Genomic DNA, 11624 nt, shown 5'->3' with positions numbered 1-11624 from the left:
TTAAAACAACTGGACGACAACCAAGATATGAGAGAAATTACGGAAATGCTAAGGTAAAGAGGTGAGTTTTAAGTCCAGTTTTGAAAGAGTCAGTGGATTGGGGTGCTCTTGGTTGGTCGGGGAGGGAGTTCCACAGTGTAGGGGGTGTATGGCAGAAGGCCCGGTCGGTCGCCCATGGTGCGCAGCTTGGTTTTAGGAACGTGGAGAAGGTGTGAATTGGATGAGCGGAGGCTTCGGGAGGCAGGTTTTGGGGGAAGGAGTTCTTTGAGGTATGGGGGAGCATGTCCAAGGATACAATGGTGAGTGAGGAGGGCCATCTTATAATCAATTCGGAATTTGATGGTGAGCCAGTGCAGAGAACGGAGGATGGGTGTGATGTGATTGCTTTTCCGCACCCTCATTGTTGTACAGTGTGTCAATCCTGTTTCCAAATGTTCTTTTTCCCAGTGCATTATAAGATGAAACTAGAAGCTGCCGCTTTCTGAGGGCGTGGAAAGCTTCGTTGATCATCTCGAGCAAAAACGTCCCATTTTTGTGTCCGGCGGCAAAATCCGGCACCCGCCGCCATCTAGTCATCGACAGTGGGACGACACCCTAAACAAAGGGCCGCTAGGGCACAGAGTCAAATGCACAAAACAAAACAAAACACGTGAGCTGCCCAGATGTTCGCAACGGGAACTGGAGTTGACACCACCCGCACCTGCGACGCTCATTATGTGGGTGGATTGCTCTCGCCAAAGACTTTGGAGCCGGAGCCGCTTCTGCAGACAGGGGAAGGTAGTATGCACATGGACACAAATGCCACGCATGTCAATCGGTCAGGTCAGAAGAAAAAGAACGTCTGGACAGACTCACTTGACTTTAATTGGAAGCACCTGAAGCAGATGACTTCCTCTTGGACAGTCGGCGCTCACTTGACTCTTGGAAGCACCTGAAGCAGATGACTTCCTATTCTTCTCGCCGCACGCGTGCACGCTCCTCACTTGCACGAAGGACTCTTCTGAACTTGAGATGTCCTCAATAACTCACACAAATAAATATTGTCTTTGGAGCAGATGAGATAAGATGAGCCATAGGTCAAAGGGCAACGGCTTTATTGCTGTTGACAGTTCAACAGGCCCAAGAGTGCGGTTACCATAGCAACACAAGTCGCATTTGCTGTTTGCGACACGTCAAATGATAAATGACCAAATGGACACTGTCTAGTGATTGTCAATGGCAGTCATTGATTCCACCCACAGCGCTCAGGCCATCACATCCGTGTCAAAACGCTACGTCTGTTTTCTTAGCTTTCATTGTTTCCGATAGCAAACATTCTGGATGACGACCCGCTATATATATATATATACACAAATATATATGTGTGTGTGTGTGTGTATATATATATATCTATATACACACACACAAACACATTTTATACGCGTCTACAGATACTGCACACACACACATTATATTAGTTCTATATATTTTCTATGTACATTTTCTACGTAGCGGCCGGCCTCTGGTGATCAGCCACCACTGCTTGGATCACTCAAGCAAATTGCCCCGTGACACATCAGAAGCTGGCAGAATGATTATCCCGGTTTGCTTGAGCTGGTTTTCTCTGGTCGGTCCTCAAGTCGCAAGTAAGGTGCCGAGCCCTCCCACTCCCACTGGAGCAGGTACTGCAGGGCGCCATCTGCGGTGACACGGCGCGCCAGCACGCGGGAACGCGAGTGCAGGCGAGACATGTAGCGGGACAGCTCGGCGGGAGACGGCTCGACGGGAGACGGCTCGACGGGAGACGGCTCGGCGGGATACGGGCCTTCCTCGGCGCTTACGGGAGCCTCCTCGGGCAAATGCTTGTAGGCGGAGCTCGGCAACTTCCTCTTGCCGCTGCCTACCTTTGGTCTGAAGACACAGGTCAAAAGTTGAGAACGAGGCCGCGCTGGCTGGGCCAGTTCAACGGGCATTTCCAGCGGCTGACGCCCGCCTCCCTTTGAGGCTCGTACCTGGCTGGCCCAAAGGAGCCGCCGGCACTGACGGAACCCGACGTGGAAACGTCTGCCGAGTCCCCATCCGCACCCGACGTTCGTCTACAACATGACATTCTGGTCAGTGTCGTCTACACGGCTCGCTTGCTCGCGCTGGTGCGTGCCACCTGCTAAGCTTGTGCAGTTGGTCCAGGGTGAAGTCAAAGATGGCGGCCATGCGGTGATGATCATTCTACGGACGCAAACAGACGCTTGGTTTCAAGAGCAAACCGAGAAGAGCGCTTGAAAGTAAGCAAGTGTCCTAACATCAGGGATGGCGTCTTCCAACAACCACTTGGACTTCCTCTTTCTCCTCTCTGATGAAGTGCTGCACACGAAACACACACGGGGGGGGTTGAGTTGCCCACGTTAGGCGCGGAGAAGGTCGCGGCGGTTACCTATTGCGACCCACGGCCTTCTTGCAGCCCGGAGCGCCCTCGCCGTGAGCACGCTCGGGGAAAAGTTTGGAGGGCGGCGTGGGAGGAACGCGCGCCCTTAGACGAAAGATGCACTTCCTCTTTTTGATCTCTTTCCCGCACAGGAACCTGGGCCGTACACATAAAAAAAAAGGGGGGGGGGGGGGGGGGGGGGGAGAAAAGAGGGAAAATGTCAAGCAAGCCGAGTGGAAGGAAACCCCATCGTGCATTGCGCCGCAACGCAGACGGATGGCTAAAGCGCATTTTTGTCAAATATGGTCAGCTGACTAGGGCTGTCGCAAAGCCATCCGTTAGGCATGGATTGGTCGGGGAATAGCCTTCAAACTTTTTGTGTTTGCGGAACACGTGGGAAGAGATGGGAAGGTGTCGTCGATGGGAAGGTGCCGTCGATGGGAAGGTGCCGTCGATGGGAAGGTGCCAATGACAGCAAACCTTGAGCGGCGGGCGCAGGAGCTTTGCGGACAAAATCGAGTGCGAGCAGAGCGCCGGCTTACTTGCTCTTGTATTTATTGAGGGCGTCGAGCAGGTGCTGCCCCCTGTCTGCCGGAGGAGTGCTCGACAACTAGACACGCAAGCAGAAGGTCAAGGTCGGGCTGGGTTCGCGCTGCGCCGCGGGCCGCCAACGCTCGCTATCCTCGGCTACCTTTCCCAGCTGCAAGTGTTGCCAGTGCGTGTTGACAAAGGTCACGATTTCCTCCAGTTCAAAGTACTTCTTCTTGTTGCTCAGCGAGAGATTGTAGAGAACCAGGTGCACCACGTCCACCCAGCGAAAAGACAAACGGCGCACGTGCTCCGAACCTTTGTTGCAGACACAACACACGAACAAGTAGAACCTGGAGGGAGGGAGGGAGGGAGGTAGGTAGGGAAGGAGGGAGGGAAGGAGCGAGAGAGAGAGAGGACACAGAGGTTACAGTGTCCGTGCCGCAGAGTGAGCAGTCCGGCCTTCACGGCTCGGTCCCTTTTGCGCAAAGGCCATTGCTGTTGTGTGCTCAACTCACCTGTCTCCAAACATCATGCTCTCTTGCAAGCACTGCGTGCACGCCTCGTGGAACCACTGCCGACACTGGAAGCACTGGAGCATCTTCAGATACCACCTGTGTGCACACACCAGCGGCCAGGTCACCGCCCGCCACACCAGCGGCCACGTCACCAGCACGCACGCGGCGGCTCTTACTCTCCAGGGCCTCCGCAGTAGCAGTAAGACTGCTGCTGATTGGTGCGGTGCAGAGAGTCCCACTGGAGCGCATCCGGGTCGTAGGACAGCACCTGCTTCATGGCGAGCAGAGCTTTGGCCAGGGGCCCCTTCTTCAAAGCACCCCCTTTCTGTGGGAGGGCAAGGAAAGTGACGTCATTCCTCGTCACCCGAGGGCCTTCACCAAGGCAGGCGCTGGGCAAGCGGTCCAGTACCCTGACGGCCAGGGCAAAGACGCAACGTCGACAGAACCAGGGACTCGCATCACCGCTGACCTCTACGGGAGGATCGTGACACTTGCGGTGGAAACCTGACAGACAGACCAACAGAGAGGCGAGGAGAGGCGAGGCGATGGGTCGGAAGCCGCGCCGCGCCTTTTGAACGCAAACATCCGTGCTCACCTATGCCGCACTTTCCGCAAATGAGGATCAGCTCGGATCTTGGCCCCACCTTCAGACACACCGAGCAGCGGGGCTCCTTCCCAGGCACGCCGGCTGCAATGCCATCGGATCGATCCTTAGTTGCACTTACAGACGGCAAACCTTTTCCAACCAGTCAGTCAGTCCGTCCGTCCGTCCGTCCGTCCCTCCGCCGGCGCACGTCTCACCGTGCTGAATGTCCTTCCACAGGACCCAAAACTTGGAGTTGTCCTCAAAGGTGACGAAGCAGCTATGTCTCGATGGGCTGAGCTGCGCGCAAATCAGAGCAGAGTTGCGTGCACGCGGCAAAAAAAGGAGCGCGTCGCAAAGGCCCAGGCAAGAGGGGAGCTGCCCATGTGCGAGCCAGGCCAAATGACGTTCGAATCGCACAAAATGACGCAGCCGGTGCCAGGATGAAACATGTTCAATATGCTGGCAGGAAAGAAGGCGGGCGGGCGGGCGGGCGGGCAGGCAGGCAGGCAGGCAGGCAGGCAGGCAGGCAGGCAGGCAGGCAGGCAGGCAGGCAGGCAGGCAGGCAGGCAGGCAGGCAGGCAGGCAGGCAGGCAGGCAGGCAGGCAGGCAGGCAGGCAGGCAGGCAGGCAGGCAGGCAGGCAGGCAGGCAGGTTACCCTGAGAATCTTGCCCAGGTAGTAAAGGCCGTCCGACCAATGGCAGAGCACAAACTGGCCCACGCTGAGGCCGGAGTCTGGCCCAGCCCCGTCGTCCCCCGGCCCGGCCCCGCCGTCCCCCGGCCCGGCCTCGTCGTCCCCCGGCCCGGCCTCGTCGTCCCCCGGCCCGGCCTCGTCGTCGTCCTCATCTTCGCTCTCCTCCCAGCGCACAGGTGCCACAGGGTCCATTTCAAACACGTCCTCAAACATGGCGACCTGTTTGACATCCTAAACACGTCACGTCACGTCACGTCACATGAGCTCATCAACGAGGAACTACCGTTACACCGGGACCGTGTGGCAACTAGTCATTGTGTCTGCCTCGTCCGCGCTCTTAATCTTCATGAGCTGCTGAATTGGTTCATTGTACGCCTGAGGTGACACTACGAGATCTACGTACTTGAAATTGAAAGCAGTTCAAACGAATTCAAAAGTTAACGTTCATCTGGCAACTGACATGATGCTTGTAGTGTTTCGCCTTCCGTCGAACGCCACATGGTTTACCGCCTCAACTTACTTGCGTGACGTGCGCGGTTTTAGATAACGACACACAAGTGAACATTTTGTACGAAAAGAAAGAGAAAAACACGTTACCGTGTAGACGCGTCGCTGCCTTCTCTCTCCTGTGCTTTGGTCACGTTTTCTTGTCGGTGTTCTTACGCCGCTGTCAGACGTCCGCTTCGAACGTCCACCATCGCCATTTTTCGGCCCCGTTTTTGCTTTTCCCGCCAAACACACCCTGGGCTGTCCCTTATTTACATGCGAGACGTCACCACCTACGCCATCAACAGTCGTCAGAGTCGACCACCGATTACTTCATTTCCCCAGATTTCCCAGAACAAATGTACCTTCTGTAAAAGTAAATGTGAAAATGGAGGGCATTTCTTTTATGGCTGTTCATCGAGCAATCGAATTGGTAAAGAACTACTAAATGGGCACTATCATACACCAGATAACGCGCTATGAAGCGGCGGCGTCGCCACAGGGCGGCCATCTTGGGTCAGAGCTGGTCGCTCGCTCATAACGTTAGAGACAATGGAGCACCGATTTTGAGCACCGAAATGACATGTAGATTGATCAACGCAACCGATTTGCAAACGTCTCGCTTTGTCTATTTGGACTGTGTTGACCATTTTGAGGGTCATGGTTGAAATTTGAAATGAACCGAGACGAGCCTTGTCCGCTTTGAGCGTTGCGATCTTGTTTTTACTGGCCGTCCCCCCGGTGAGCTCATGCAATAGCCGTCCGGCTAAATCAAAGAATGAAGACAAATGCAAAAGTTAACACTCCAAAAAGTATTTTGTGACAAATCCGTCGGCTCTACGTTGGACACGTTCCAGTATTGAAGCGATGCCAAAAGTCCTTCCGGCGCAGGAACGGACGGGCTCGCGGCTAACGGACAAACAAACCGTCCTTCGGCGAAGCGCTTCGCGTGGCGGAAGCGGACGAGCGCTCGGATCTCCACAAGTGTCTTTGGTGACGGGGGAGCCCGAAAGCTCAGTCGTCGGTGTTAGGCGCGGGCCGTATCTTCATCTCGGTGAATCTCAGGGAGTACTGCCAGCCGGTCCAGCTGGACCACTCCACACCGTCGGCGTAAGAGGCGTGGCCTCCTCCCAGGTACTGACCGTTCAGGTTGGATGTGTGACAGTTGCGGTACCACCAAGCGCCCTGGTAGTACGCCGCGCAGTTGTTCTCAGACTGGTCCCGGTCGCGGTCTTTGGTGGTGAACTGCATCCCGGAATGCTTCAGGAGCGAATCGCCTGCGGCGCACACAAACTTGCGTTTGTGTTCCGGCACGCTCCAGAAAGGGCTCGGCCCTCCCTCCGGGCTCGGCTCTCCGGCCGGCGCCGGTCAGAGTCGCTACCTGCGGTTCCCGAGTAGCCGTCCACGGCCAGCGGGTAGCCGTCCTCCTCGGGGTTGACCGAGTCTCGGCCCACCGAGAAGTCGGCGTAGTGAGCGAAGGCTGTGGCGTTGTCAAAGTCGGCCATGTCGATCCGCAACTGGTAACCGCCTGAACGCGTCAGAGCGTAGATCCTCCGCAGGCCTGAAGACACGCGTAACGGCGGAGCATTGAGGCAAAAAAAAAGAGACAGGACAGAGATTCGAGGTTAGGCTGACTTTGTTGTCCAAGGAGGGACGCAGACACTGGCCCCCACACTTGGAGCAAACATTCACCTTTCATCTCAGCAGCTCGCCTCAACATGCGGAAGTGCAACTTTTGGAGCTGTACGGCTCAAAAAGTCAGGCCCAAGTTCATCATTTTTAACCGAATGACCTTTGATGTGCTGGGCAATTTGTACTTCATTGAATGCCAGAGAAAGCAGGTGACGGTGTGCGCGTGCGTGTCTTTCAAACCTAGCCAGTGCTCTCCCGTCGTCGTTCCAAAGCCGTCTCGATAGGCATCCCAACCACGGAAGAAATTGACAGAGCCGTCCTGTCTCCTCTGGATCACCTGCATGCACGTGCAGCGTTTTCCCATGCACTCAGCAAATGAGCACGATTAGCTGTCTAGCGACAACGTGCACCGAGGTGAGCGAGCGGCGAATGAGCTCGCAGCGTCCAGCTCGGTGACAACGTCAAGCTAAAGGAACGCAACGCAAGTGGAACTTTTGGTGGCACGTACGGTCCAGCCTCCGGCATCCGTGCTCAAGTCGCAGTAAACCATGAAGCCGTCGGGCTCGTGGATGGGAAAGATGGAATAGACTCCATCTCGGGAATTTCCCGCCGCCATGACCTCACTGCAGTCTTTGGGCGTGAGAGCTGATGAGGGAAAAGCGCGTGAGAGGAAGGGAGGGAGGGAGGACACAAAGCCGACGGGCTTCAAACTCGACGCGCTCGCTGCAGACCCCACACCGCGTTACCTTGGCGTTTGTCCCGGTGAAGTCTGCTCAGACTCTCTGTCTCCCTCTGCAGGCTGGACAAGGAATCCGTCAAAGCCGAAGTGAGCCCGAGGAACCCCGCGTGCTCGCCTGACAGCACCTGCGCACCGATATTTTCGAAAAACCGAAATGATGGATGATCAATGAAGAAAATGCATGGATGGATTGTTATGTTGTTACGTTATGTGAAGTGTACGTTGTCATGTTAGTGTCATGTTATGTTAGGTTATGTTAAATGTCCGTTGCGTTACACGCAGCATGTTAAATGTATGTAAAAGTCATGTATGTAAATGTGTGTGTGTATGTGTGTGTGTGTGAATGAATGTAACTAAACTAAAAAGTAAATGGACTGATGGATGGATGGACGGACGGACGGACGGACGGACGGACGGATGGACGGATGGATGGATGGATGGACGGACGGACGGACGGACGGACGGACGGACGGATGGATGGATGGATGGATGGATGGACGGATGGATGGACGGATGGACGGACGGATGGATGCGGCTCCGACGGGAGTCATCAATGAGAGTGCGGTCAGATTTGTTGGCTCACCAAAGCCACGGCTGGCGCATCCCACCTGAGCCATGCGGTTCTGCTGGTTCTGCAGGCGCTCCAGTCTCTGCTCCAGTAGCCCTTGTCCGCTTTTCAAGCCCTGCGCGTCCCGTCGGAGGTCGCGCGCGTGTTCCGCGGCCGCCCGCAGCTCCTCGGCCAGCGCGCCGACGCGGCTCATCTCCTGCCAGTCTTCGGTGTTGCGCGCGCTCAGCGCCCGTATGAGCGACGCGTGCAGCGCCTCCCAGCGCTCAAAGTGGCGGGCGGGGTCGGGACAGTCGGGCTCCAGGAAGATGCTGATGGGTTCGCCCGCGCCCGCCTGCGACACGGTCACCAGCGCGCCCGACTCTTTGGGGTTGGTGGTGATGACGGGGGAAGAGGACGCCGACGCTCGGTCTCTGGAGGAGAACATGTGTGGCGTGCGTACATTGAATAAAAACGGAGCCTCGAGTTGCCGTTCACCCTTCCAAGTGCTGAAAAATCGGACCGGTAAAATGGGTCATTCTGACCCAACTTTGGCTTGCTTCCAAGAAAAAAAACAGATCCCCGGATCTTTTCGGTGAAAAGCGTTTTTGTGCGTGCGCGCGTACCTGTTGATGAAGGGTAGAGCCAAGTGCTTCCCGTAGAGGACGGTGAGCGTCGCCGTGACGACCGCTACCACGAGCGCCAGCAGGAACGCCGGCAGAAGGAAGCCGCAGCATTTCTGAGCCAAAACAGGGTTTGCGAATGACGTGGTGCCAAAGCGAGCGCTCTTTCCCGACCGACCGACCGACCGACCGACCAAGAGACAGCGTTTCCGAGGATATAAACGTGGCAGCCTCGTCCAATTTGTCGATCGGGATTGGCCCGTGCCGCTCTCTTGTGCGAGCATTAAGTCGGTCGGTCACGTCGCCACGCACGCACGCACGCACAACGCCAGCCGCTCTGGCTTACTTGACTGCAGATTAACACAAAGCAGCTTTTTGCTGCTTCCACTTTGACCTCCATTTAGAATCTTTTGGGGACTTTTTGTGGAGCGTGTTTTGAGCTGTTGTTCAATTTCCGTGCACTTTGCGCTCTCTGTGACGACAATCGGCAGAGCTTCTTCCCTTTGGTGCCTCACTCACTCACTCACTCACTCACGCACTCAGTCAGGCTTTCTTTCTTTCTTTCTTTCTTTCTTTCTTTCTTTCTTTCTTTCTTTCTTTCTTTCTTTCTTTCTTTCTTTCTTTCTTTCTTTCTTTCTTTCTTTCTTTCTTTCTTTCTTTCTTTCTTTCTTTCTTTCTTTCTTTCTTTCTTTCTTTCTTTCTTTCTTTCTTTCTTTCTTTCTTTCTTTCTTTCTTTCTTTCTTTCTTTCTTTCTTTCTTTCTTTCTTTCTTTCTTTCTTTCTTTCTCTCTTTCTCTCTTTCTCTCTTTCTCTCTCTCTCTCTTCGGTACCTTGCGCTTGCTGGCTGGTCTGCCGTCCAGCTCGGAGCTGCTGTTGTTCATGACGGTCCAGCTGTCGTTCAGCATGGTCCTGAAAGACAAGAAACGGAAAGACAAGAAGAGAAGGCCAAAGCAAAGTGTTGTAACATTGAAAGAAGACCAGTCACAATTTCAGCAAAAAGATTTGAAGGTGCGCTTGATTTCATCTGATTCCAGCCTAAACTTTCCCGAAGGTCCTTCGGTGGACAGAGTATTGACGAACCGACTTACTTGTCTACCTCGCCGACGACCCCGGACAAAGATGATCGATCCGACGCGTCGCCCACTGCAAAGTGTCGCATCGTCATGACAACAGACGCCGACAGACAGATAGAGAGAGAGGGTGAGAGAGAGAGCGCGAGAGAGAGAGAGAGAGAGAGAGACAAGGTGCCGCTCTCAAATCAATCTGCGCAGATTAGCTCCCAATCTGTGCGGATTAACAAGAGCAATGTGTCACCCTGCACACTTATTTGTCACACATGCAAACGCACTCACACAGCATTTTCACTTGACTGCCACCACCACAGTCAGCATGTCACCAACGGCAAGTCATTCGTCGACAGCAATCATTGGGCAATCCCATGAGGCTGAATGATCGGACTTTTGGCCTGCTGGGAGCTTTTCGGCCACTACCGTGATGCTTTGAAAAGGAAATGCACGGCTCGCGGCTACTTCAGCCACGCCAGCCCTCGCCAAAGGGCCCTAAGAGATGTCAGTGCAGTGATAGAAATAGATTTGAAGTGCTCACCGCGGTCGCCATGGGGACCACAAGCTGCTCAGGAGCCATGTGACCCTCAGAACACCTCTGTCCTATTTAACACACACACACACGCACACAGACTCACACACACACACACACACACACACACACACACACGCAAACACACACACGCACAGAATCAAAGCGCCTCCCACTCCTCTGGTGCCATCCCATCCTGACAAGACGTGGAAGCGGTCAACGGTGAGCATCTCGGGACAAACAAGAAGAGGACGGCCGTCGGTGGGATCTGGTTGCCGCCGCAAGACTCCGCCGCCACCGCAAGACGCCGCCGCCGCCGCCACCGCTCTCACCAGAGGTGGATGGGGTCGCACTGTCACTCTACAATTGTGTCGTCGGCGGTGGCCATGTTCTGGAAGCACACCTCCTGGTCCTGGCACGATGACGGGGGCGACGATCGGCATGACGGAGAGAACCGCGGCGAGCCGCTCGATTGCCGCCATTGCGACGACTCTTGTGCGATTGTCACTCTACCAAACCCAAAGCTCCCCACTGACTCGGCGGCCGGGACCACCCCATCTTCGGGGACGCTCGGCAGAGACGTCGACTGGGATGCCCGCCGGCATACCAAACGGGCTGGTGACCGGGACACCCGTCAGAGGCCCAAACGGAGCGTCGACCGAGACGGCGAGCGAGATGCCGCAACTCGACAGAGGGTGAGTTTGAGCGACTGGCCAGGACCTTTCCAGCCCACACGCACGCACGCGCACTTGAACACTGCACAATGCTTTGCGCCGAGCGACTCGGGCCTCGGTACTCCGATGAAGGCGCTGGAGGGTGGGACGGGCTTGGTGAGGAGCTGCGCGTCAGCCACGCGCACCATCTCCCGCCTGTGTCACTTGTGCATTCACCAGAACCCGCCTCAGGTCGATGCCGGCGGGCCCTCTGTTGGACGGAGGCCATCTCTTATGGACTTTTTCAATCTTTCATGACCCGCAGGCAGTTGATGCACTTACGGGGCTGTTTGTGCATGAGTGCCTGAGAGCGCGTGCGCATGTGTGTGGGTGCGCGTGTGTGTGTGTGTGTTAGGCCGTGTCATAAAAAATGTACACACACCACAGGTGTGGCTATTGATTCGCTAGCGTGTCACTACCAGGCAGGACGTTATTGTTTTGGCTAAAAGGTTTCTTCATATGACATTCTTGCCTTCTATTTGAAGTTTTTGAGCTAACGGGATTGTTCATTTGGCGCTGGGCTTCCTCCGTTTGCGGTGACGGCTGTTGCCTGCCTGCGTGGCTGCCT

At 55.3% G+C, this 11624-nt stretch overlaps 2 protein-coding genes across 5 annotated transcripts; both read right to left on the bottom strand.

The window, feature by feature from the left end:
- Window positions 1-1077: 1077 nt before the first annotated feature.
- phf19 (PHD finger protein 19) lies at window positions 1078-5480 on the bottom strand. Of its 4 annotated transcripts, none has more exons than XM_061277662.1 (14): window positions 5322-5480; window positions 4689-4955; window positions 4249-4330; window positions 4043-4135; window positions 3857-3951; window positions 3624-3772; window positions 3448-3543; window positions 3093-3282; window positions 2944-3011; window positions 2411-2557; window positions 2280-2340; window positions 2141-2205; window positions 1992-2075; window positions 1078-1890 (listed from the first exon to the last, which is right to left on the bottom strand). In XM_061277662.1, the coding sequence occupies exons 2-14, from the start codon at window positions 4935-4937 to the stop codon at window positions 1575-1577; spliced, it is 1695 nt and encodes a 564-aa protein (XP_061133646.1). In that variant the 5' UTR covers window positions 4938-4955; window positions 5322-5480; the 3' UTR covers window positions 1078-1574. The 4 variants fall into 4 exon arrangements, with proteins under 4 accessions (XP_061133646.1, XP_061133647.1, XP_061133649.1 ...); XM_061277663.1 differs by having other exon boundaries at window positions 4689-4943; window positions 5322-5477; XM_061277664.1 differs by having other exon boundaries at window positions 1747-1890; window positions 2145-2205.
- A 527-nt stretch (window positions 5481-6007) lies between these two features.
- On the bottom strand, window positions 6008-9906 carry LOC133154064 (fibrinogen C domain-containing protein 1-like). Its single transcript, XM_061278451.1, has 9 exons — window positions 9836-9906; window positions 9578-9656; window positions 8752-8864; window positions 8190-8559; window positions 7574-7706; window positions 7351-7487; window positions 7083-7179; window positions 6592-6771; window positions 6008-6487 (listed from the first exon to the last, which is right to left on the bottom strand). Exons 1-9 carry the CDS (start codon window positions 9904-9906, stop codon window positions 6225-6227), a joined length of 1443 nt encoding a protein of 480 aa, XP_061134435.1. The 3' UTR covers window positions 6008-6224.
- Window positions 9907-11624: the final 1718 nt, after the last annotated feature.

Source organism: Syngnathus typhle, linkage group LG5 (genome assembly GCF_033458585.1).
Source record: "Syngnathus typhle isolate RoL2023-S1 ecotype Sweden linkage group LG5, RoL_Styp_1.0, whole genome shotgun sequence".
NCBI lineage: Eukaryota > Metazoa > Chordata > Actinopteri > Syngnathiformes > Syngnathidae > Syngnathus > Syngnathus typhle.
This window is presented reverse-complemented; position numbering and strand designations above follow the sequence as displayed.